General features: G+C 50.6%; 2 protein-coding genes across 5 annotated transcripts; both read right to left on the bottom strand.

Annotated features, from left to right (window-relative positions):
- Nucleotides 1-10059: 10059 nt before the first annotated feature.
- On the bottom strand, nt 10060-13693 carry LOC123070836 (uncharacterized). 2 transcript variants are annotated; one of them, XM_044494202.1, is made up of 4 exons: nt 12957-13693; nt 11913-11980; nt 11633-11654; nt 10060-10983 (listed from the first exon to the last, which is right to left on the bottom strand). In XM_044494202.1, the coding sequence occupies exons 1-4, from the start codon at nt 13093-13095 to the stop codon at nt 10862-10864; spliced, it is 351 nt and encodes a 116-aa protein (XP_044350137.1). In that variant the 5' UTR covers nt 13096-13693; the 3' UTR covers nt 10060-10861. The 2 variants fall into 2 exon arrangements, with proteins under 2 accessions (XP_044350137.1, XP_044350138.1); XM_044494203.1 differs by having other exon boundaries at nt 10060-11761; nt 12957-13690.
- An 8052-nt stretch (nt 13694-21745) lies between these two features.
- LOC123070835 (probable nucleolar protein 5-2) lies at nt 21746-25897 on the bottom strand. 3 transcript variants are annotated; one of them, XR_006433962.1, is made up of 8 exons: nt 25630-25897; nt 24709-24818; nt 24575-24616; nt 23878-24045; nt 23631-23807; nt 23249-23455; nt 22294-23170; nt 21746-22229 (listed from the first exon to the last, which is right to left on the bottom strand). XR_006433962.1 is itself a non-coding variant. In XM_044494201.1 (7 exons), the coding sequence occupies exons 1-7, from the start codon at nt 25832-25834 to the stop codon at nt 22943-22945; spliced, it is 1137 nt and encodes a 378-aa protein (XP_044350136.1). In that variant the 5' UTR covers nt 25835-25897; the 3' UTR covers nt 21746-22942. The 3 variants fall into 3 exon arrangements, 1 of the variants encoding a protein (XP_044350136.1); XR_006433961.1 differs by having other exon boundaries at nt 21746-22608; nt 22793-23170; XM_044494201.1 differs by having other exon boundaries at nt 21746-23170.
- Between the last annotated feature and the right edge of the window lie 246 nt (nt 25898-26143).

The raw sequence follows: 26143 nt of genomic DNA, 5'->3' as shown, positions 1-26143 counted from the left end.
TCCACCACGTCTAATACAGTAGCATGGGCTGTAGGGGGCGCCCTAGCCTTAATGGGCTAGGGGCACCAGCCCCCCCAAGGCCCATGCGCATGGGAGAGGGGAAACCCTAAGGGGGAGGGCCTCCACTTGACTTGGGAGGCACTCCTCCCCCCCTTGGCCGCCGCCCCCTCCTCAGATTGGATCTGAGGAGGCCGGCCCCCCTCTCCCTTGCCCCTATATATATGTGGGGGTGGGAGGGCAGCCGCACCCCAAGTTCTGGCGCAGCCCTCCCCCTCTCCCAAGTGCTCCTCCTCTCTCGCGGTGCTTGGCGAAGCCCTGCAGGATTGCCACGCTCCTCCACCACCACCACGCCATCGTGCTGCTGCTGGACGGAGTCTTCCTCAACCTCTCCCTCTCTCCTTGCTGGATCAAGGCATGGGAGACGTCACCGGGTTGTACGTGTGTTGAACGCGGAGGTGCCGTCCGTTCGACACTAGGATCTCCGGTGATTTGGATCACGACGAGTACGACTCCGTCAACCCCGTTCTCTTGAACGCTTCCGCTTAGCGATCTACAAGGATATGTAGATGCACTCTCCTTTCCCTCGTTGTTGGTTTCTCCATAGATAGATCTTGGTGACACGTAGGAAAATTTTGAATTTCTGCTACGTTCCCCAACAAGATAAGTAGCACCAATATTGTCACATCAAAGCACTGGAGGATGAGCAGGAGAGACTCTCAATTCTTTCAACAAGGACTGAACCCATATGATCTCAGCAGTCGCATCAGCAACTGCTTTGTACTCAGCTTCAGTACTGCCGCGAGACACCATAGCTTGCTTGCGAGCATTCCAGGCGATCAAGTTGGGACCAAGAAACACTGCATGTCCCCCCGTGGATCACCTGTCATCAGGACTGCCAGCCCAATCTACATCTGAAAATGCTGAGATCTCACAAGACGGTGCAGGCTGGAGAAGCATACCATAGGAAGCAGTGAGGCAGATATAACGGAGGATACGCTTCACAGCTGACCAATGAGACGTCCTGGGTGCATGGAGGTACTGACAGACACGGTTGACTGCATAGGAAACATCGGGTCTGGTGATAGTAAGATACTACAGACCACCAACGAGACTGCGATACTCGGTAGCATCATCAGGTGGAAGAAGATCTCCATCAAGAGCAGACAGTCGATCAGTAGCAGACATCGGAGTGATCGCATGTTTACACTTCAGCATGCCAGCACAACGCAACAAGTCCAGAGAATACTTCTTCTGAGTAAGAATCAACCCAGCAGAAGACCGTGAAACCTCCAGACCAAGAAAAAAATGCAGAGCACCTAAGTCCTTGACAGCAAAATCACCACTCAAGGCAACCACAAGACGATCAGCAGCAGCATCGAAGGAACTGACGAGGATGACATCATCAATATAAACAAGTAGATACATCGTAACCTCAGGACGCTGAAGAAGAAACAAGGACGTGTCAGTTGTGGAGGGAAGAAACCCCAGCGCCCGAAGAACAGAGCCAAGACGAGCATGCCACGCACGGGGAGCATGTTTAAGTCCATATAGCGCCTTAACAAGACGACAGAGATGATGAGGACGTGCAGGATTCACAAAACCCGGCGGCTGATGCATATAAACCTCTTCCTCCAAGACCCCATGCAAGAAAGCATTCTGCACATCAAGCTGACGAAGAAACCATCCGCGAGTAACAACAAGAGACAGCAGCAAACGAATAGTAGTGGGCTTGATAATTGGACTGAATGTGTCTTCATAATCAAGACCATACCTCTGTTTGAAACCTTTGGCAACTAGCCTGGCTTTGTAGCGCTCAATAGACCCATCAGCATGTCTCTTGACTTTGAAAACCCACTTAAAATCAATAACATTAACACCAGTCAATGGAGGAACAAGATGCCAAGTGTCATTCTTCAGCAGGGCCTGAAACTCCTGTTCCATCACAGCACGCCAGTGGGGAATACCCAATGCAGCCTGAAAATGGCGAGGCTCAGCAGTAGGATCAGCAGCAATATGAGCCATGCAAGCAGCGAGCCACGCGACGGTCCCGTCAGTGCGTTTCTTTGGCTGAAAAGCGCCCGTTTGGCTGCGTGTTTGAGGACGAAGAGCAACAACAGTGGGTTGTGCTGACGATGCCGGAGTCGGTGCAGAGGACGACATCAGCAGAGGCGAGGCCGAAGCACCCTGCGGGCCGGTGCCAGAGTGACCTGGCAATGGGGATGCAGGTGGTGTCGGGCCACGAGCGGCCGGCCCATCCAGAGCCGGGTCAGTCGGCACAGGGGACCCAGTAGCTGGGCTGGGCGAGGCGGCAGTTGGAGCAGGAGACCCAGCCACTGGGCCGGGAGATGGGCCAGGCGAGGTAACCACCAGGCTCGATGGGAGCGACGCTCGCGGGGTGGCCGCGGGAGAGAGCGACGCCCGCGGGTTGACCACGGGTGTAGCCTCCACGGGCTGTTGGGCGCCACCCGCTATGCATGTCCCATGCATACGACCCACGCCCCGTTCTGAAACATCATTCGGCGTCTGTTCATCAAGCAGCTCAAGACGAGCACCACGTCCAATACCTGCAGCATGATTAGGAAGCAACACATGAGTATTTGCAACATCCACAAATTGATCAGGCGAGGGTGTGGTAGAGTGAACAGGTGGCGTAGGAGTGGCAAAGTTCGTCGGAAGTGCATGAAAGGGGAACACATTCTCATCAAATACAACATCACGAGATATGAAGACGCGATTGGTGGGAACGTGCAGGCATGTGTACCCTTTGTGAAGGGAACTATACCCAAGAAAAACACACTTTTTAGACCGAAACTCTATCTTACATTTGTTGTACGGACGCAAATGGGGCCAACATGCACACCCAAACACTTTGAGGAATGTGTAATCTGGAATTTCATGGAGCAAGAGTTCAAGCGGGGTTTTCATATTCAGGAGTCGTGAAGGAAGCCTATTGATCAAAAAACAGACAATGGAGAAAGCATCACTCCAGAACCTAAACGGAACGGAGGCATGAGCTAGCAAAGTAAGACCAGTTTCTACAAGATGTCGATGCTTACGTTCAGCGGTTCCATTCTGCTGATGTGTATGAGGACAAGACACACGGTACAAAGTCCCAAGTTTGTTGAAGAACGTGTTGAGGTTGTGGTATTCACCCCCCAGTCGGATTGAACATGGATAATTTTCTGCTTAAGGAGACGTTCAACGTGTGCTTAAAACTGAATAAAAACATCGAACACATCAGACTTTCGCTTAATAAGATAAAGCCAAGTAAACCGGCTATAAGCATTAATGAAACTGACATAATAATTATGACCACTAACAGACGTTTGGGCATGACCCCATACATCAGAAAACACAAGCTCAAGAGGATGTTTCACAACACAACTAGACTCTGAAAACGGAAGTTGATGACTCTTGCCCTGCTGACAGGCATCACAAATAGTTTCAGCAGTTTTATTGGACACAACTAGTAGTTCATGATGATGTAGCACATGACGAACTATAGAAGCAGTAGGGTGACCAAGGCGCGCATGCCAATGTGTAGGTGACACACGAACACCGCTGAACGCCTGAGGAGAAGACTGCATATGAGATGTGGGCGGCGCGTCAAGTGCATATAAACCATGGCGAAGACGACCACTAAGCAGAACGGCCCTCGTGTCCGATTCTTGATAAAGAAACAAAAATGGTGAAACTCAACAAGGACATTATTATCACGAGTAAGTTGAGCAACAGACAACAAACTACGTGTAGCAGCGGGAACACGAACAACATTGGAAAGATGCAGTTTTCGATAATTATGTGCAAGAAGTGAAGCCTGACCAACATGGGAGATGCACATACCTGCTCCATTGGCGGTGTGCACCTGATCATGACCATGATACGGCTCCTGAGTGGAAAGCTTAGCCATCTCGTTGGTGAGGTGGTTCGTGGCTCCCGTGTCCATGTACCATGTAGGATCAATAGAGTAAGACGGAGTGCGCCCATGTTCATGACTCGTCACCACAACAGCCCGTTTCTCATTCACTTTGCCATTATTACCCAGGCCGAGAAAATCTTGCTTGTAGCATCGATGACAGCGAGAGGCGATGTGACGCTCAAGGTCACACAGCTGACAGGCTTGCTGAGCGCCGCAGCGGGGACAACAAGCCACCGGCCTGATACCGCCAGTGATGGACGGCGCGGCGCACCGCGGAGCCTGCGGGGATGAGGGAGCCGGCTTCCCACCGAGCGGCGACGGCTTATGTGGCTTACCGCGGGTCGCGGCGTTGGTGGAGACGAAACTCGAAGAGGCTCGACGCGCTTTGATGCGCTGTTCACAACCAAGAAGACGCGCATAGAGCTCTCGCGGCAGAAGTGGCACCTCACGACCATGAATGTTCTCGATGAGATTGTCATAGTCGTCATCAAGGCCGTTGAGCACGTGGGTGCTGAAATCCTCATCTCCAAGCGGCTGACCAATCTAGGCCAAGGTGTCGGCGAGGCCAGACATCTTGGTGAAGTACTCAGTGATGGTGAGACCGCCGAGCTTAGTCTCTCCCAACTCGATGCGGATAGAATGAGCACGCGCCTGAGATTGGGAGGGGAAGCTGCTGTGAAGCACCGACCAAGCATCTCGCGACGTCGCGGCGAAGATGACCAGCAACGACACGCTCGGAGAAAGCGACGACTGAATAGCGGGGAGGATCGCCTGGTCCTGGGCCACCTGATGCGCCGGATGGTACGGTGGCGGACATGGGATGGAGCCATCGACATATCCCTCCAAGTAACGGCTGCGAAGGAGAGGCAGTACCTGGGCCCGCCACGACAAATAATTATTCGGCGTAAGCTTCACCGGAAGGAGGTGCGAGAAGTAGAACGGTGATGGCGCCACCGCATGGTCCGCATGAGCCAGCGCGGGTGGTGCATAGCAACCCAGCAGAGGATCCGTGTCTGAATGAGGGGCGATCGCCAGAGACGCGCCCGCGTATGGCTACGAAGGGTAGGCACCAGGAACCAAAGAGCCATCACCCGGGCCAGTCGAGGCTCCAGAAGGCACATGAGGTGTAGCCCCGTAGGGCAGCAAGGACGGCGGCGACACCATGTAGGGCTGGTGGTGCGACAACCCAGCATAGGGTTGCACCGGCGGCACGCCATAGGGCGCCGGCCAGGCCGACGAGGACGGCGGCATGGCGCCAAAGGTCGGTGCAGGGGCGCCATATCAGGGCACACCGTAGAATGGCGGAGGGGCCGCGACAGGCGCGGACGCAGGGTCGCGAGGACTCGGCAGCACATGGGCGAAGGTCGAGGATGGAGCGCCGGAAGAAGCCGGCGGGGGCAGGCCGCCTGACCCGCTCGATCCGATCTGACCCGCGGGAGTCCCGTCGGGCGGCTGAGCCTGCCACCAGGCCATAGCCAGTGGGCGGGACGCCATGAAGGGCGACGAGGAAGCGGCGGTGGAGGCCGGTGCTTGGGCCGATGCAGCGACGGCGATGTTGGAAGAGGCCGAGGCGGCGGCGGCGGCAAGGGCAGCAGAAGACATCGAAACCCTAATCTGATACCATGTAAAACATACAGTTTGAGAAACTGCTCGACACCCTAAACGGGGTATGGCTATCTCATTATATATGAGTACCAAAGGGTAGAGTACAAATACAGGTGTATACAAGAGTCCTAGTATATATACAGTGTAACACTTATTAGAGACCAACGGTACATGCAAAGGCGGAGCTATGTACAAACTTGAGGGGGCCGTGTCCCCCCCAGCCCAAAGTAGATTCATTTTTTATTTACTACTAGTGGCCCATGCAGTCTGCCTCAGTCTCATGTTCTCACGCATGCATATCCATTAGGGCATGTACAATGGTGCTATACTAGGAGTGCCATGTAGGATAAATACTAAGGTGGAGGAGAGAGAACTCATAAGAAAATGCTTGTCTTCTTTTATTTAAGATAAGATAAGAGATGATCTCTTAGCACAATTTGTCTCACCATGTTTTAAGGAATAACTAATTATTGAAGATAAAGCTAAGATATAACCCATTGTAGGCATACTTTTTTGTCATCTCTAAATTAAATGCAAAACTTAAGATAAGGCTGTTTTATCAATCATTGTACATGCCTTAGCTTCACGCATGCATAGCTCGTCTGCTCCCCAACCATTGCTATTCAGGCGCTTGGCAGCTCCATCTCATCCGGCACGACTGATGCCATACTAGCTCGGCGCTGACTCTCGAAGAGCTCCACCTCTAGATGGCGCGCGCAGCCAGGGATAGCGAGAAACAAGGGCGTGCTCGAGCTGTGTCTTCACCACTAATCTATTGCCACCGATGTTCTTGCCTGCATCTACATGAATGGCCGGCCGGTCGGCCACTCCCTGTCCAGTTATTTTGGTTCCCTGTATGAGTTTGATTAGCACTCTTATTGACTTGGTCCCATTAAAGGATTTGTCTTGCCGTTGGTGGCACATATTTGTTCATCTAGTTACTTGAATTGGGACTAAAAAGAGACCGAAAAGCTGATCTATAGTACCCATGGTGTGGTCTCACTGAGGTTCCAAAGCTCGCAACCAATACAGGTAATATGAATACAATTTCGTCTGAAGGCTGCGAGTTCTTGTTTATTGTAGTGGTTAAAAAAATCCCCCCCCCCCCCCCCCCCCCCCCCCCCTTCCTCTTGCCAAGCTCCGCCACTGGGTACATGGTGATTGATTAGTGACGCCAGTGGAACACACCTGCCCCCGGTCCACACTCCATCCCGTCGGTCGGCAGAGACGGCTGAGATCGAAAACGTTTTGTAGACGCTCTCCTCCAGCGTACCGCGTACTGTCGGATCCAATAAAGAAGTTGTACTGTTGAAGATGGCGGCATACCTACACATTGGGCTGGCTGGTGTTTCAATTCAGTGGTACAGGCGTACAGTGGACACCGCTGCAACACGTACGTACAAGAGTAAATTCTTGCGATATCCGTAACGTTCGAAAGTGGTCGAAGTAGCGTATGGATGAATTCAACCAGTACTAAATGGATTCAAGGAGTTTGCTGGGTCGGTCGGCGAGGCCGGGCATGGTCGCATGGATCGCATGAAAACGAGAGGTGGTTTAAAGCGCTCGTCACTCGTGTCGGTCGCCCGCCCCCGCGCGGTCCCGTCCCGGCCCGGCCCGGCCAGCATGTGATTGCCGACGTAGGTACCGGTGCTCCCGTGAGCCCCTCTCTTGGCTCTAGCGTTAACTACTACTCCCTCCGTTCCAAAATAGATGACCCAACTTTGTACTAAGTACAAAGTTGGGTCATCTATTTTGGAACGGAGGGAGTAGTACGTTTTCTTCGCTCCTCGCAGCTTCGGGCAGGCCTCGGTCTCGCTGGCAGTCAGTTCACGCTCTCCGAACCTATTGACACGTTTGGTTGTTCACACCGGTTTTTTTTTCTTTGTGAAGGTTGGAAGAAAATAGAGGACGCGGAGGAATTGATCACGGGCACCAGTGATCCCGGATGAACAGTAAAATCAGAAAAAATAGTAAAAAAATTCAAAAAAATCTGAATTTTTTTGTCAAGAAACTTTGATGTTTTTTCTATATGCGTGCCAATTTTCGTGATGAAATGACATTTGTGGAGGTGTCAGCAAAAAAACAAAATCATGCTCCAAAAAAACTGTTTTTGGAAGCATTTTGGAGCATCGATTTTGTTTTTTTTTTGCTGAGACCTGCATGAATGTCATTTTGTCATGAAAATTTATACGCATGTGAAAAATATGTCAATGTTTGTTGCCAAAAAAATTCAGATTTTTTTTAACTTTTTAAATATATTTTTGTTTGTACTGTAGCAAAGGGTGCCTGTGAGCTCGAGCTCACAATAGCACTTTCGGAAAATAGAGTACTATCTCAAGACCGGCGCCGAGCAAAATTGAGCAGTTTTTTGTCCGAGAAGTTCATGCATACTTTCATGAACGTAGAAAGTTCCCGCCCTACAAGTTTCCGGGTAACCATGGTGTCAGTTCAATTCAAAAGAGGTGAGGGTTCATCCAACAAAAATGCAACAAGTTTTATGCCCCCCTTAAAAACCCAAGGTTAGGGCTGCAAGAAAGGCTCGAGGCTCACGAGCAACTCGAGATCAACTTGTATTTTGGCTCGACTCGAGATCGAATCAAAAAGAAATGAGCTGAGTATGAACATTTTATGTAGCTCGATTGAGAAATAAGCTGATCTTGAGCCAACACTGGCTCGCTTGATTTTAGCTTGATTGCCCGAGATCATATAATTATATTACATAATTTTGATATATATATTAAATATAAATGGGATAATTTATTACCATATAGATAGTCAAAAACAATTTCTTACCATATACGTTGTGTACGATTTTCCTCCATTTTACCTATTGCATGCTAAACATGGAAGATTAATTAACCGCAGAGAAAATTTAGCCCCACTATGGTATCCGATCACCATGTGTTAAATATCATGTTATTTTGACAAAGTTTGAGAGTAGATGCAACTTCATCTTTTTTTCTTGCTACTAGTTCTTCCATGATCTCTTCTATTAAGTACTAGTCTCTAATTTAGAAAGAATAGGTTGAATTATAGAATGGCTTTTATGGCATTGTGGCCTATCTTATTTGAAATTTTGTCTTAAATTATGAAAAAAATTATCATCTTATTTAGCTCGAAACTAGCTCAAGATCGTTACAAGCTAAGCCCGAGCCATTATCTATAGTTCGACTTTGAGCTTCACTTGGTTTGAGCTCGCTCGGATTTTTTAATAAGTTGAGCTGAGCCTAATCCAGCTTGCTCAAACTCGACTCATTTGTAGCCCTACCCAAGGTCGTCCAGGCATAGGCGTGAGCGTATACATTTTCTTCTATTTGTTCATATGCCTTTTCATGTTTATTGCATTATGCCCTTCACTATTATATTGTGGCCATCACTTTCATTTGTAGGCATTGACAAACTTTGAAAGTCTTCAAGGCCCAACGTGGAAACAAGCTACTCGCTCTCATCCATTGTTGAACGATCATTTGCAATTACCGTAAGTTCAAGGAGCAATATGCCGCCCAACAGAAGAATGGAGGGTCGGCGACCGTTGTTGAGCATGAAGAAGGGGAGAAGCGGCCGAGGGACAAGACCAACTCCAAGGTGAACGAGAAGCGTGATGCGGCGTCATTCGCCTTGCAAGAAACTTTACAATGCATGATGACCCGAAAGGAAGCAAGGAATGAGAGGAAACGCCGAGAGAAGAAGGAGCAAATGAAGGCCTACATCGAGATACAAAAGAAGAAGCTCGAGATCGAGAAGAGCGTCCAAACGAATAAGCTTGAAACTGAGGCGACTAATGCCAAGACCAAAGCAAAAGAGGTGGCCCTCACTTTCATGGCTAAGAAGGTGAAGATCATGACGATGGACTTGAGGAAGGTGTCCCCGAGAAGAAGGTCATGATTCAAGAAGAAGCAAAAGGCAATGCTCAAGCTAGATCATTGAGCTATGAAGAGAGACATCATTTTGTACGCCGGCTTGTGCGCTGGCATGAACTAGGGCCGGGATGTAAGAACTATGGCCGTTTTTTGTGTGCCAACAACTGCGCCTACCGTTGGCAAATTTGTCGGCGTGAACTAGGGGCGGCGATTGTTTGTAGGCTGACATGGTATACCGGACGTTGGCACTCTGGCCGACATAAACTATGGTTGCTAGCATGACTATGGCCGCTGGCCCTAATTTTTAGATTTCTATTTTTCTTTCAAATTTCTGGCGCCGGGACGAAATGCGTCTGACTGGTTCCGCATACCGGCCAGATTTGGTCAGGTGGCCGTAAAACGTGCATCTGGCTGATGTAGATGGACAAAATCCGGATAAAAACCTTTATTTAAGGTCGCACGGATGGAGTTGGCTTTACTACTACGTTTCCTTCTCTCCTCGCAGCTTCATGCAGGCTCAGTCTCGCCGGCGGTCGTTTCAACTGAACCCTATGTGTACGTAGGTAGAACGTGTCTGCTTTAGATCAGTACTCACTACGTACTGGTTGATGCCTGTATCGGTGGGGCGTGCGGTACAACGGTGGTTCGGTTGTTGCATCACCGGGTACGCAAGTGTTGTCTGCAGAAGAAGAGAGCTTGCTAGCGTCTGGTGCACTCGTGATGTATCGAACACCGGTTGGTGCGCAAAATTACAGCCGTACAGTGCATGGGTTGGAATCTACTCCCTCTGTTCCAAAATAGTTGTCGTTGGGGAACTTCTCCGACCAGGTGAAAACAGGAAAAAGTACCAAACTACCCTTAATTTGAAATTCTTGTCGCCGGGGATCTTCGTCTTCCTCCATCGCTCCTCCCCTCCGCCAGGCTCCACCCCACTGCTGCAGCTCCGGCGTCCGCCCGCGCCGGCCGCAGCTCCCTCGCCGGCCGCCTTCCTCCGCTTCAATTGAGAGCCCAAACTCATACGCAACTCCCTCGCCGTCCGCCACAGCCTCCAGCCGCCCGCGACTCCTGGCCTTCGCGCCGCCCGTGCTCCTCCCTGCACCGACCAGCAGCAGCGCCGCCCGTGCTCCTCCTCCTGCCTGAGCCTTCCAGCTCCTCGATTCAGGCACTGGAGCTCCGGATCCGGCCAATTGACCTCCGTCCGTGCTCCTCCCCGCACTGACCAACAGCAGCAGCATCGCAGCCTGTGCTCCTCCTCCTGCCTCAGCCTTCCAGCTCCTCGATTCAGGCACTGGAGCTTCGGATCCGGCCAATTGACCTCTGCCCGTGCTCCTTCCCTCACTGACCAACAGCAGCAGCCTGTGCTCCTCCCCGCCCGTGCGCCGCCTGTGCTGCTGTTTGAATTGATCAAAACTGTTAATCACCAAAGAAATTGATCGCCGGAGTTGTACCACTTCTTCTCGCCACAGACAGAAATTGATCAGATGTGGTGATTGACCAGGACGTCTTCTCGCCAGTCACAGCAAGCTTGAATTGATCGCCAGAGCAATTTTGAATTGATCAGCAAGGAGCAGCCACTGTCCATCTGTTCACCTGTCAAAACTAGCAGATCAACAGTAGGAGCAAGGATCAGCAAGGAGCAAGGATCAGCAAGGAGCAGAAAATTGACAAATTAGCAGATCAACGGTAGGTGGGCTACTCCATTTTTATGTGCTCCATCTGCTACAAAAAATTCAGTGTACTCATGCTTGTAATTGTACTCTTGCACAAAATTTACTCCATGCTAGTACTCCAGATCATGATTAAGTACTCAAGAAAACAATGTTAGTTCTGGCACTAAGTATGGCTCTGCATCTGTGAGATCACTTCTGGTGTTAGTATTGGGTCATGCAACTTCGGCTAGGATGTTCTTGGTTGCTTCCTTGCTTGCAATTCGTAAAGACATTTTCAGTCATTTTGTGATCTTGTGAAATATGCTAATATCAGCATGAAGCAAAGATGTTTTGCTGTGAAAAAAGAACTGAATATCATCTAGAAATTGAAATGAGGCTGTGATGCTAGTGATGATGCTTGTGATGCTTGCGATGAGGCTGTGATGCTAGTGATGATGCTTGCGATGAGGCTGTGATGCTAGTGATGATGCTTGTGATGCTTGCGATGAGGTTGTGATGCTAGTGATGATGCTTGCGATGAGGCTGTGATGCTAGTGATGATGCTTGCAAAAAGATTTCGGCTATGAGTATCCGCTTACTAAGATTCAGTGCATCCTTTTCCTGAAGTTCAGCCAATATGTTTATTGATGGTTGAGCATCCAAAAAAGTTGATATTCCAGCAGAAAAGGATGCTCATTGCACAAAGAGTTCTTTTCCTGAATGCTCACCTGCAGCAGCAACATTGCACAAAGAGGCGAATTCAGTCAAGTGCAGAGACGAGTCAGAGGCAAATTCAGTCAACATTTGCACAAAGAACTGTTGTCTCATGTAACTACAGAGGCCAGGGCGTCCTCGTCGCCCACCAGGACCAGCCTGTACCTTTATTTGCACGGGAGTGGTTGTCGTCCGCCTCGATGAAGCCGCAGCCCAGCGCCTCGAGTAGTGAACTGCCAAGAGTAATTCAGTTAACAAGCAAGAGTAGTGTTAACAAGCAAGAGTAGTGCTACAACAAGGATTTAGTTAATTTTTACTCCTACACTAAATCTGGAATACTCCTACACTAAAGTACTCCTAATTAACTGAAGATCTTAAGCCTTTTAAACTACAGCAGCAGCAGTATACAGATAATCATAACTCTAAATCACAGTTAAATAATGTATGTGTATTTTGTTCTCCATTTTGTGAGGCTTGATCATTTTTTACTCCATATACTCCATTTAAATGAAAGAGAAGAGAAGAGAAGAGAAAGAGAAGAAGAGACAAGAAGAGAAAGTGGAGTACAGAGAGCAGAATTCAAAATATGTCGCTTCTTCACCTTCAGCTAGCTAGCTTACCCAAACAAAATTCAAAATCACTTCGAGCAGAGCCAAAAGCCCATATGTGTTCATCAAATCACTGTACAGACATGAGGAAAAAGGTGCAGAAACAGTGAACCACAGAGCTAGCAAACAAAAATAACAGGGCATACAGGCAAAACCAAAAAATCCAGATGATAACTGAAACATCACCAAGATTTGCAGCCTTGGAAACATCACCAAGATCGCCCGTGAAACAAGACGACGAAAACAGAACAGTAACCTGAAGATAATCACAAAGGCGGCTACTATTGCATCTTTCCTGTTTGTGTTTTACCTCCATGTGGAGGCAATCGTGATCAATCAGACCATTTCATCTTCGTCCTGGATGGACAGACCAATCGATTAACTGAAACCCCGGCGGATGAGCAACTACCTAGACCCAATTTCAGTGCAGCTCATGCTTCTGATTTCTTATTTCTTTGGGGATTACTCCACCATTGCATGGCACTTCTGAATTCTTAACTCGAAATCGGAAGAAGTGGCGGCACCAACGAATCACTAGTCAATCGAAGTATTAACAGAATAACAGAGCAGGGAAGAGGAAGGGGGTGGGTGGGGGCCGGACCCGTGAAGATGACGAGGTCGGGGTCCTCGGCGCGGATGACGCGGTAGAGGAAGGCGGTGATGTTGAGGTCGGAGCAGCCGGCGACCTGCTCGGGCATCACGTCCTCGCATGCGGTGCTTCGCCCGTCCGCGTAGTGCATGTCCGCCACCTGCAGCACCTTGAACGTGCCGCCCTCCCGCCGGAACGCAGCCCGCTGCCGCCAACCCTGAGGAAGCGGCGGATGACGCCAGCGGTCGAGCCCTTCTCCTCTACAGCGAGTCGGAGATCCCCGCCACCCTGAGGAAGGTGGAGCAGCCGCGCTTCAGATCCAGCCGCCGTCTCGCCGAGCTCCCCCTCCCGCACCACGATCTCCACCTTGGCCTCCTCCTCCCGCTGCTCCAGCACGGATCGAGTACCGCCGCCCACGGATCGAGCACCGCCGCCACGAATCGAGCACCCCAACTGGTAAAAATGTCACCTTTCACCGACGAGAGGGAGGCGGGCTGCTAGGGTTATGGGTGGTGAGGTGCAAGACTGCGGTGAGGAAGACACCGACGAGAGGGAGAGGGTGGCGACTGGCCGGCGAGCGACTGGCCGACGAGAGGGCGAGCGGTCGGGGTCGGAGACAGCGAGAGCTGTTGGGGAGAGAGAGCGAGTGGTCAGGGAGAGAGTGAGAGCTGCAAGCGGTCGGGGAGAGAGCGAGCGGGAGGGCAAACTGGGAAAGTGAAGAAAAATCGCAACGTGACGATCGGTACACTAGTTTTCCCTAACGACAACTATTTCGGAACAGAGGGAGTAAGATACTACATGTATGGATGTGCACGCTACATTGCGCTGCGTCGTAGTACAAACGTAGGTTTAACTTAATTAACGGCTCTGGCAAACCACCTCCATCTATATATACCCTTTTTTCACCGGTTCACCGCCACGGGTTATTGTTGGAGCATCTACAGCCGGACTTTATAAATCCCGCCCCTCAAACGGCCATGGACGCGACCATGCACGTGCGCGGGCGGTGATCGGTCACATCTCAAATTAACTCTGCATTTGAGTCTCTTATATTTCAACTTCTAGATCCATACAAAGCATGCAAAAAAAAAATCATACGAACTACACACTACGTATTACCTCAACTAATCTTCGTCGTCGGAGATGCCCACGACGACGGTACCGGGCGCCGGCTGCACGGACGGGTAGGAGGGCTCCGGCTCATCCTCCTCCTGCTCAATCTCATCCATGTAGGCGAGCATCTCCGCCTCCTCCGCGGACTCCATCTCCTATCGGCGACGGCGTCTGGCCTCCGCAGCCGACTCCAAGCGAAGGAAATCGAGGATGGCGTGCTGCTCCGCCTACAGATCCGTGTCGCCAGCGTGCACCACATCCTCCTCCTCCAACTCCTCCTCCGGGCCCATTGCATCAGGAGGTAGCCCTGCGGCGATCCGGGCTTCCTGCCTTGCCCGGATTTGCTCAAGGAGCTCAAGTTGGCGCTCCGGCGTTAGAAATGGGTGGCTCCTCACCCGACGGCATTGGGGCATGGCTACTAGGCGGGCGGGGGGAGTGGAAAGTGGCGGCGGCGGCGGACAGCCGGAGGAAAATATGGATGGTAGGGTTTCGGTGCCGCCAGTTGACTTAAATAGCCGGGGTAGGCACTATGTGGCCCGCCAGAGCGGCGTCATGCGGCAACATCGGTCCGATGGAGGAGACGAGCTTCGGACTGTCGGGTATCCGGGCGTTTCCATTTGGGACCCCACCGTCAGTCCTACGTGGCGGACGTGCCCCAGTGCCCCCATATCCGCCCCGTATTTGGGCTGGATATGAGGGGTACCGGTCAGTCCGGACGTTTGAGACTCGTTTGAGGCGCCCGTCTGGATCAGATTTTCGTGACCGAACAGTGACTGGCCGGGTCGCCTGTGTGTTTGAGGCTGGTTTGAGGCGCCCTGCTGTAGATGCTCTTGGATTCACTGGACCCTTGGGTGCTAGAAATGAGACTATTGAAACCCTGAAAGTCTAAAACCGAACTTATGGGCTGTTTCGTTCTAGGCATTATGAAAAAAGTGGTATGTTCTCTGTTGAAAGTGCGTACAGGCTAATGTTTAAGTCTTAAGGATTGCAGGGAGGAGACAGGAATATCCAGCAGTGCCGTTAGGAAAGAAGAATGTGTTTGAAAGGCTAAAGTCCCGAAAAAAAATATAATTTTTACTTGGAGAGCAGCGACAAACAGTTTGGCGGTACAGGTAAATGGATCCAGATTCGCTGACTTAGCCATAACAAGTCCCCGCTGACTTTGTCGTAGGATCAACAATCGAAGGCTGAAATTCGCCAAATCACTGTTCTCAAACACTATTCACATAAACAACTGTTCACGCAAATCACCGTTGACTATAGCACCTGATCTAGTCCGCCGCTTTTCAATCTGACGGACGAGACTGGGGCGGCAAGTCAGCGAATCTGAACCGCAGGTAAATAGGGTATCCCATCATCAAACAGTTTTGGGTTTGTGCACTATTTGTGGTGTTCAGGATGAGAGTATTTTCCATGCCCTTGTGACCTATCTTAAGGTGCGAGCTTGGCGTATCTCCTTGGGGGAAGTGCGGAATATTCTGGGTGAGGAGATGTTCAGATTTACGAGGCCGGACCGGCTCCTCATCCTGCTTGACCAATGGGGTCGCCGGTACGTGACAAGTTTTATTTTTGTTATGGAGAGCTCGGCACGTGAGGAATGACCTGATTTTTGGAAAATGGATAGAATCTATGACCGCTTCTGTTATCTTCGTGGAAAATTATTGGAATATATTCATGACTGTCAACAATTGTGTGCAAGTGGATTTAAGCAAAAAGGGTAAGGGTGTGTTTGGTGATGGGAAGTAACGTTAGTCCACCAAAAAATGATCGCGCTCTTTGGAAGCCTCTCGATCCTGGGTATATTAAGATAATTGTTGATGCTAGCTTTACGAAGAGTTTGAGATCGGCTAGCGTTGGGGTTATCGCTAGGAATCATCTGTGAGAAGTCCCGGTTTCATCATGGGATTTTATTCGTGTGTGCTTCGGAGTGGACGAAGCGGAACTTCGTGCGTGCCTTGTCAGGTTATATATTGGTATCACTCTCCTCAAACCCATTATTTTGGAAATCGGTTGCTCTTTTGCTGCATCTTTTCTTGGAAAAAAAAAACCTTTGACATGTCTCCTTTGGTGGATCTAAAAAAAGGAAGCAATCAACGCTTCAAAGTTTATTGAGGATCTCAAGATTATTAAGATTGACAAGCAGGCTATCATGGTGACGCATGAGATAGCTAAATTTAGTTTTGATAGCAGGTGTGATGGTGTGCTTTGTAATACTGTTTCGCCCTATGTGGCTAACTATGTAATGAACGATTGTAAGACTCTTGTTATTTGATCAATATATGAGTGGTTCTTTTAGAAAAAAACGTCTTGCTTAAGGTGAGGCTTGAACCAGCAACGATCTAAGTTGATCAAACTTGCCTTATCTTAGGTGTGGCAAGGTGACAACCCTTAATTGTTCAACTCAAGCTGTTTTCATTTGTTCTCTCAACTGATTGGTCAGGCGCAAGAGGGAGGGTTGCTGCGAATCTCTAGGAGGAGGGTAATCATGCTATCGCTTGGTGTTGAAGCAAGATGAGGACCGCTGATGGCCTAGAGCGCCAGCCTGTGAGCTGCTGCAAGCAAGTGACTATGTTCTTACACAAAATAAATTAAAGAAACCAATAAGCATTGATTGCTATGTACAAACATTTATTTCTCTTCAAGATTAAATCAATCTTTACTCAGTGACTCGGGAGGGAGTCAAACTAGGTCAACCCGGGTCAAACTCGACGGAGTTGACCCGCGGCTCGTCGCCAGCAAGGCCAAAGACGGCGGAGGGGCTCGGGATTCCTCCGACGATGACCAAATGGCCGGTGGAGGGCATCTACGAGACGCCCAGGCTCACGCGCATCCATTGCGGCAAGCGGCAGCAGCTGGGGTGCGCTACAGCGACGGCGGCGGCGCCAAGTGCGGCGGCCAAAGCTCGGCGAGCTCGGGCTCGGCGTTGTGGTGCACGGGAGCAAGAACGGCTGGGTGCTACAGGCTCCTGCGGACGCTCTGGTCGCGGTTACGCGCTCATACGCGGTGCGGGTGGCTCTAGCCACGGCGGCGTCATGGCCGGCGGCGGCGAGGTCTCGGGCTTGACGAATCCGATGGCAACGGCGAGCAAAAGGTGCGAGGTTGAGGGGGGAAACAAGCAGGAGCTCACAGAGGATTGATCGGCGGTCACCACAAGCTCGGGGGAGCATCGGAGATGACGAATCGACGATGACGGCCCTCGATGCTCGTGGAAGAAGAAGATGATGGAGTCGGCGTTGCAGGGCATCCGGCGATGCTTGGCTCGGCGAGGATGAAGCTGGCGATGATACGAAGTTCGGGGACGCGGAGATGGAGCGAGGGAGTGGCTGGCCGCGGTGGTTCTCGGTGGTGTGGCCATGGCAATTGCGGCAATGAAGGGGAGAGCGAGGGAGCGAGAGGGAGAGAGCAGAGAGGCAAGGGAGTGGGTGAGGGGGGCGGTGTTACCCGTTTCTTGGGCGCGAGAGGGCGACGCGGGAAGGCCGGGCAGGCAGGGAGGAGGTGGAGGCCTCGGTTGCACAGGCGTCGACACGCCTCTGCCTACTCGTAGAGGTTGAAGACGACCGCTTCGGCCAATGGGCTCGGCCACTAGCTGGGCCGCCAGGTGGGTTGTGTCAGGTGAGCTCTCTCTTCTCTGTTATTAATTGTTTCTGTTTTCTAATTTTGCAGTTTGTTTCTGATTTAGTTTTAATACCAAACCCATTCTATAAATCCTGAAAATATTTATGGGCAGTAACTGAATTATTTCAGAGGCCCTCAGCTGTTTTCAAAATTGTTGGAGCATTTAAAATTATTTATAGTATTTAAATGTCCCAATTCAATTACATATGATTTAATTCAAAAATCCAGGTTGACCTAGAAAAATGTGCACTATTTTTGGCAGAGGTTTTAGACCAATTCAAAAATGATGAACTTTTGTGAAGGGCATTTTGGGTTCACTGAAATGTTTTCCAGTTGAACCTGGTATTTTTCAGGGGGTGCTGGGGTTTGTTGATCCCCATTTCAAGTTTAAAGAGAATTTAAACATGATGACATGATGAGCAAGCAAAAAGTCAAACAAGGGCTGATCTAGGGCTGTGACATCCATGAAATTCTCAATCATCAAATTTTGATTAAACAACAAGCAGCGTATATAAGCACAGTACAATGCAGTGTGATCCATTACAACTACTTTATTTATCTATATCCAACACAAAAAATGATCTGACCAACCTTATTTGTTGGGGACAACAAATCATGATATGACGTGGAAGGAAAAATCACTTGTTCCACCAAATAATCCCTCAAAATATTCCAGTCATGCGCACACCATGGACAGTACAAATCACCAAATCTCAATTGATCGACTAAGTCTGAAGCCCTAACTAGAGTACGGTTCGAGCAAAGCGCTTGGATCTTCCGGATCGAAGAAAGCAAACGATAAATCCGGGCACTAGAGAACAAGAGGAGGGGGGAGGGAAGAAGGGAGGTGGCGCGCCATGGTTCTTCTTGAAGATGCCGATCCAGGGATGGCTCTGGTCAAGGAAATTAGGAAAGTAAGAGCAACTCTAGTAGACCCCACAAAACGCTCGGCCCACAAAAATTCCGGCGAGTATGCGGGCTCGGCCTAATTTTCCGCCCAGAACAGAGCCCACATACTTGCCCGGGCCACAAATTTTTTTGCTGCAACCCGCAAACCGCACGCTCCGAGCACTATAACTGTGATTCCGCGTCCATTTTGCGGGTCCAAACTCTATCCCCCGCCGCCGCGAGCCACCCGATTCCCCTTTTCCCTCTCCACATTTTTCGCCGCCGGCGACCACCAGCCTCGCCTCCAGCCGCCATGTTGGGCCGAATGTGGAGCTCCAGACGTGGCTCTGGCAGCAGATCCGGCCGTGAGAGGGACCCGGAGCGCGAGCGGCGCGTCCGGTCGGACGGCGCGAGGAAGCGCGGCGCTCGGAGGTGGACCAACCACGGGACGTCGCCGACGAGCCTCAACCGCCGCGAGAGGAGGAGTACGACCGCCGACGCGCGTCCTTCTCCTCCGCGACATCTTCCTACGCCGGATCCTCCTCGTCCTCCGGCGCGGGCTTTCTCCCCGTGAAGAGGGAGTGGTCGGAGGACGAGGGGGAGTCGGAGGAGCCGGGGCCGTTCACCTTCGTCCCGGTGAAGGAGGAGCCCGAGGAGCCCGCTCCGCTCGGCCGCCGCAGAGTCCTCGGGCCCGAGGAATACGTCGCGGACTTCGACGCCGTTGCTGCCGCCATCGCCGAGCGGAGCATGCGCGAGGAGGCGGAGCGCCGGCGCCACGCCGAGGAGCTCGAAGCCCTCAAGTGGCGGCAGGTGGTCGCCGCCAACATCGCTACCAACGAGAAGGTTGAGGAGTGGCGCCGCATCCGCGCGGAGCAGGCGGCGAAGTACATCGACCTGTGCAGCTCCGGCGAGGAGGATTGAGCGTCGCTCGACCTCCACGGCGTCGTCCATTTTGCCACGACCTCGTCGTCGTCAGATCCGACCCCCTCTACTACTAGTTAACGTAGCATGTAGTATGATCTATGCTTAATTTGTTGATCATGTAGTATGTATGAACTCTGTAGTATGTATGAACTTTGTAGTATGTGATGTGATGAACTATGTTTGTGCAATTTCTTCCGCGAAAGTGTTTTTCAAATTATGCAGGTTTAGATACGGTGTCTGATCGCCCGTGCATGTTTTCGACCCGCAAACTCGATCTTCGTGAAACAGCAAACGCGTTTTGCGGGTCGAATTTTTGCGGGGTCTGCTTCAAGATGGGAATGGGCCGACCTGGCCCTGGCCTTGGACCCGGCTCCATGGCCCCAAGGTCAGTATGCGAGGCCATGGGTCGGCCCATTTCATCTGGCCTCGTTGACCCGTTGGGTATATGAGGCTGACCCAAATCAAGATGAGAAAATCCATGAATTTAGTTTTTTTTTTGCGCGAAAACTTCCGATCTATTCATCAACTGTCAAGGTAGTACAAAAAACACTAGAAGTAAAAATTACATCCAGGTCTGTAGACCACCTAGCGACGACTACAATCTCTGGAGCGAGCCGAAGGCGCGCCGCCGTCATCGCCCCTCCCTCGTCGGAGCCGGGCAAACATTGTTGTAGTAGACAGTCGGGAAGTCGTCGTGCTAAGGCCCCATGAGACCAGCGCACCAGAACAGCAACCGCCGCCGATGAAGAGAAGCATAGACCGGAAGGATCCAACCTGCAGACACACAGACGTAGACGAGCGAAGACCAGATCCAGTCGGATCCACCGAAGACAAACGCCGACCGGATCCCATGAGATCCGCCGGAGACAAACCTCCACACGCCTTCCGACGATGCTTGAAACATCACCGGGACGGGGGCTAGGCGGGGAGGACCTTATTCCATCTTCAAGAAGCCGACACCACCTCATCTTCTTGAGCATGGCACAAACCCTAACAAAACTCAGAAAAGCATCTAAAAACGGAGCCCTCCCGCCGGCAAGGGCCGGGATCCACCGTGCCTCCATGATCCGAGGACCATAGAAGATAAGGCGGACCGGCGGCGCCGGCGAGAGGCAAGGAAACCCTAGATGGGAGTTGGGCGTGGGCAGGAGGAGCGAAGGGCGTGGGCAGATGAATTTAGTTAGCACAATCTGAAGACCGGGAAGGCCATCGGGAGGCGAGCTGGACAAGTTGAAAAGGAAGAGGAAAGCGACCAGGATGACGAGCTCGACGGCGACCGAGACGACGAACGAGAGGCACGAGCGGGACGAACGCCGGCGGCAGCAGAGATGCTCGGAGGTGCCGTTCGAACAAGCCGCTGGTTGTTTCTACGTGCATGTACTAGTTCACGTAAAAATCAATGCACCTGCCTGCTTGTGTACAGGGGCGTTTCCAACAATCGATCCAGTTTGCTCAGCTTCTTACGTAGGAGTACGTGTCTTCCGGTCAAATAATCCATCTGCGCGTGAGCACATCATCAATTTCTTCAGAAAGTACACGACGAGTCGAGGGGGCGGCCAGCGGCAGCAGAGATGGTCGGGGGACTGGGTCGACCCATCTGACCCATCGGGTCGCACAGGTCCGACTCCACTGACCCATATATCAATTAAGGCCAACCCACTTGGCCCATTGGCCTTGAATTTTTGGGCCGGGTCAGTGACCCAGCGGGTCGACCCGGCCCATTCCCATCTTGAGGTCTGCTAGAGTTGCTCTAAGGGGACCAGCTATTTGGGGCGGAGCTTGGAGAGGTCCGAAGTTGAATCTTGCAGCGGAGGAGGGAGAGGCGTGGCGACGACAAGTACTCAAGGTCGGGACGAGCAGAGTAAGGGAAAGTGGATCGGAAGCGATGTAATCAGGAGACGGTGCAAAACTGGTGAACCAGACAGGTCATCAGTGTTTGCTAACACTAATATAGTATTCAAGCTAGGATGACGAGTAGTTCTCCCTGTAGGGAACGACAACACAGATAACACATATAATGATACGCACGGGCAAATGCTAAGTCTCATTCAACATACAAACCAAAATAAACCAAAGTTATGTTAAACAACCATCTGCGTCAGATGCCCTGATGGCAACTTCATACTCCCTCCGTCCGCCAAAGAGTGTGCGTTTGGCTATTCTAAGACAAATTAGCATCTTTTGCAAAAAAAAAAAAAAAAAAAAAAAACTCCCTCCCCTCATTTAAGCAACTGGCAGCGGTGGTGGTGCTTCGATTCTTGTACACAGTTAATACACATGTCTCATTAAATCACAAGCAAAATACAATTCCTCCTCCCGCTAGCTAATTTAGCTTCAGCCAGTTACTCCAGTACACTGTTCCCGCCAGTTTCAATACTAGTAAGCCAGATTACAGGCGCCAAAAATTGGAATCCAAACGCCTAACACAGCTACAAAGCCAGCTCACATTTACCAAAGAATACACCACACACACACACACCCCATCCATGGCCATTGACTTGAATATACTACCACCAGATGAGGGAGACGAAGCCGTGCATGAGGGAGTGGAAGCCATACAGGATAACAGGAAGAAGATGAAGCTCTCTTTCAGGAGCAAGCTGTACATGAAGAGGATGAAGCCGTACATGAAGAGGGTGAAGCCGTGCATGAAGAGCTCCAGCCCACACGTCACTTCAATCTAAACATGGATCCAGGTACAACTCGCTGATCTATTCAATTCTTCTTGTTCAATCCTTCTGCATACTGTCTCTAATAATCATAGTATCTTGAGGTAGAAGATGAACATGAGGCCGATGGAGAAGAGTACCTGCATGCCCGACACCAGCTTCGCCATCAGCTGCTACATCCTTGTCCAAGTCGACGAGTTTGGCTCCGCAACCATACCGCCGCCGCCGAAGGATGTACGAGGGCGAGCGCGGTCGGAACCTGACTGCCCGAGCACGGTGGGGGCCTCCAGAACCAGATCCTCCGCAGTCGCGTGTTACGCCGCCGGCCGCCGCGATGGCCTTGCCTGGCTGGACATCGCCGGATTCTGCTCCTCCACCTACCGCTCCTCCGCCGCCTTCCATGGATCCATTGCGATGCACACCGGCAGCTTATATGGACCGGCCGCCATTAATCTCTGCATGACCAGCAATGGCTTTGGATTGGATGATTGACTCTCAGCGATCTGGGATTGGATCGGGAGGGAGAGTTGGGGGAAGAGGAAGAAGACTGGCTTCGATTTGGGGGAGAACGAGAGGATTGGGTCGTCGCTGGTTGTGGTGACCTCGAGGCGTAGATCAGGGGGGTGAATGCAAAATTACCTGCGGTGGAGCCAAACGTACACTTATTTTGGGGAAAATCATGGAGCCAGATGCACACTCTTTGGCGGACGGAGGGAGTAGGCCAGTATGCCTTTTTATCAGATGCTTTTCTTCCCTCCCTCACAGCTGCTCATCAAAGTTTGGTCCTCTTCATATGCTTTTCTTGCCTCCCTCACAGCTGCTCATCAAAGTTTGGTCCTCTTCATATGCTTTTCTTGCCTCCCTCACGTAATGGGCCAAGAGTCTTAACATCCTATTCCTCAGACGACGGGCCCACACCATTTCTTTGAAGACAGTCTTGCAAGACACCTTCAATAGTTTACCTTCGTATTTAGGTCCATCATTCACCAACTTGGAATACTCCTCTGCTGAGAAAACCTGCAAGATAATAGCACATTTCTTAAAAAATGCACAGCAACAAGCCAAGAAAATTTTTGCAAAATATTACTAATTTACCTCAAGAGGAATTCCAGGAAGTTCCTCTGTAGGGTAACATAATAACTTGAGAGCAGTCACTAGTTTAATTAAACACCAATCCTGCGAGTCAATGTCTGAAATCTTCTTAAGGTGCTCACCAGCAGCCCGCAAGGACTTACCATGTTTGTTGACAGAATGGTCACAACTATACACAACACCTGCTGTCTCAATAATATGCTTATTAACCTGAAAATAAGGAGCATTTCTATATCAAGGAGAATGCCTTGAAAGACAAAAATATTGGGAAAATAATGCATCGCTTTGGTCGCTGAAAATTGAGGGCCCTAAGTGTAACAATACGTGACAGGGAGTTACAAAGCGGAAGGCAATGGGCATGCCAGGAAGGAAACAATGAACTAACCATCTCTGGTTCAACTTGTAAGTCATAACTTTCCAGGACAGTTTTCAATCCTTTACTCATACGGAGGCGACCCTCCATAGTCAGCTCCAACTTTTCTGAAGGCACTAGATACTCTACGCAGTTCCCAAGGCCCCACATCAATTCCATGACCGCATCATCATGCAGGCAGGATATTTCCTAAATAAAGCCATGGTAAAATTGGTACTCGAATAGTTGAGAATATAAGCATTAGCGAGTAAACACTTACCAACTTGTCTTCAATGATGGTTTTATATTCAGGCTTTCCAACAGCTAGTTGCTGCCCAGGAACGATGTATTTCCGGATCGTCATAGCAAGATCTTCGTCAACACCGGTAACAGGGTCGATCGCGCTGCTCACGTTCTCAAGACGTTTAAATTCTTTCAGCCAAACCATCTGATACACAAACAAGGAATAGCATGTTGACCCTCGAAAAAAAATGGAAAAGCATGTCGAGGGGAGATGAGACAGCTAGTGAAATAAAGGCAGTGGTAAACAAGTTCCTCAGTTATTACTGTGTAACTCAGCATAAGTTAATGTACTAAGCTAACACAATGCATTCTAAAAAAAAAGACAGTATTGCTGTTCCTTGGTAGTAGTACCCATCACCATGCCAGGACTCAATCATCCGTAGTAGGCCAGGAATGGTGAGTGAGCACATGTCAATCGATCTTTAGATATATCTTGACACCCATGCTCACCCTTTAGAAAAGTAGTTTTGGGATATGCATGAGTATAATAACAGCACACATGCTTTCCAAACAGCTCGCTGGGGTAAATTGTGCCACGAGTAAGTGGAATTAGTAATGGCAAACAGAGCCAATGGCCAAATGGGTGAATATTTCTTTATTCGATTCAAAGAATATATCACACTAGCAAACCTGAAAGGTGTGAATCAAACAGGGGGAAAGGGATGGGTACTAACTGATTTTGCCAAGTAACCCTCAATGAAATCTACCCAGATATTCTGCACGACACAAATGACAGAAATTATTAGGCCAATGACAAAGGCGACAAGAACAAACAATGAATAAAACAAAGCCAGTGGTAACCAAGTACCTCAACTGCATTATCTAGGAGGAGATTCATACCATCATAAGTGAAAATTGCAAACCCAGATTGCGTCTCAAAAAGAACCAAGATCAGTCCACAATTGCCCAACTCGATACCTGCAAAAACAGAATTCAAGCAATATCAGGCAAAGGTAAGTTGACCAATCAACCAATCGGGAAGTGTATAAGCGTGTTGTCAAGTCTTGCATCCGAGGCTAACGGCCCACACCACCGCTAACTTGCTCCTAATCAAGAAGATCCACTAGTCCAAATTAGTTTCCTGGGCATGTATGTACTACCACTACAAGGTTGTTCAGGGAATTTCCACTTAACGTCACTGCAGTCCAAAAAAAATTGTTTTTGGCCAGTCACGGGATTGGGAACAACCCATCACCTGAATATATTGCTCATTGTAGCACCACGCCGGAAGGGCACATCCAAAAAGGTTCAAGCTACAGGAGCAACAGGAGCTGCACAGCAAACGCCAAGCAGCTACGCCACCTGCCACATTCCCAGTGAGGCGGGTGGCTGCAACCACACCAGGCCGCAGCACCACGGAGCGTGCGAGGAGTATGAGGACATCCCCAGACTGCCGCTGCCGACGCTCAGGCGAACTGCAGAACACCTCGCCAGCAGATCCAGCCGTCGCGCCATCCCCACGGCGACGATCAGCCAGCCTCGGCCGAGATGCTTCCAGGGCGGCCGCCCCAGATACCGACAAACTGGGTGGAAAGGCCGGCGGCGGGGCTAGGGTTTGAGCCCCCGGATCACCCAGTTTGGTTTGGTAGCGACACGGGCTATAACATCTTTTTTCTCATAAAAACAATCAAGTTTCTGAAGTCTGAAACATGCTCCGCACTCCAAATTTCCCTTCCGGCCTGGGTGAGATTGAAGAAAGAAGACGATGAAAGCTGGCAGCTTATCTCACCTCGACCGCAGAAGACGCCCCTAGTCCCCTTCCCCTTCCCCTTCTTCCGCTTCCCCTTCCCCTTCCCCGCCACCGTCTCCACCTTCTCCGCCGGCGCTGGAGTAAAGTTCGCCGACTGCGTCTCCCCCCGCGCCCTTCCCTGCCCCTCCCCCGCCACCGTCTCCACCTTCTCCACCGGCTCTGGAGTATCGTTCGCCGATTCCATCGCCCCCCGCGCCCTCGAGGTCAGATCCAGAATGAGAGATTGGGTGAGGGTTACGGAGCGGCCCCTGGTGATTTGCGGGAGGTTCTGTACCGGAATGAGTCATTAGGTCGCACCTCAGAGCTTTGGTGATTTCCGCCGTTAGATTATCCCTCCTCGCGATCTGGACCATCCATTGAGAGCGTTCCCTCCCCGAGCTACCAGATTTTTCCCTTGACACCGAAGCTGGAGCCACCCATATTGTTCTCTTGATTCACTCGTGGGGTCATCCAGGGCATGGCCAATGCATAACCCAAGATGATGCCCCGTATG

Source organism: Triticum aestivum, chromosome 3B (assembly GCF_018294505.1).
Source record: "Triticum aestivum cultivar Chinese Spring chromosome 3B, IWGSC CS RefSeq v2.1, whole genome shotgun sequence".
In the NCBI taxonomy this organism is placed as follows: Eukaryota; Viridiplantae; Streptophyta; class Magnoliopsida; order Poales; family Poaceae; genus Triticum; species Triticum aestivum.
The sequence above is the reverse complement of the archived record's forward strand: the minus strand, read 5'-3'. Positions and strand labels throughout refer to the sequence as shown.

Bases quoted from the DNA above. Each gene is read 5' to 3' on its own strand.
- LOC123070836 (XM_044494202.1), bottom strand. From the start codon at position 13,095: ATGCACTACGCGGACGGGCGAAGCACCGCATGCGAGGACGTGATGCCC. The intron at 11,981-12,956 runs GTCCGGCCCCCA...TACTCTTGGCAG, and splicing joins CGACCTCGTCATCTTCACGG to TTCACTACTCGAGGCGCTGG. The intron at 11,655-11,912 runs GTACAGGCTGGT...GCTGAACTTCAG, and splicing joins CCACTCCCGTGCAAATAAAG to GAAAAGGATGCACTGAATCT.
- LOC123070835 (XM_044494201.1), bottom strand. From the start codon at position 25,834: ATGGAATCGGCGAACGATACTCCAGAGCCGGTGGAGAAGGTGGAGACG. The intron at 24,617-24,708 runs GTACTTGGTTAC...TGTGTCGTGCAG, and splicing joins TCCTAGATAATGCAGTTGAG to AATATCTGGGTAGATTTCAT. The intron at 24,046-24,574 runs GTTAGTACCCAT...TTTGTGTATCAG, and splicing joins AGGGTTACTTGGCAAAATCA to ATGGTTTGGCTGAAAGAATT.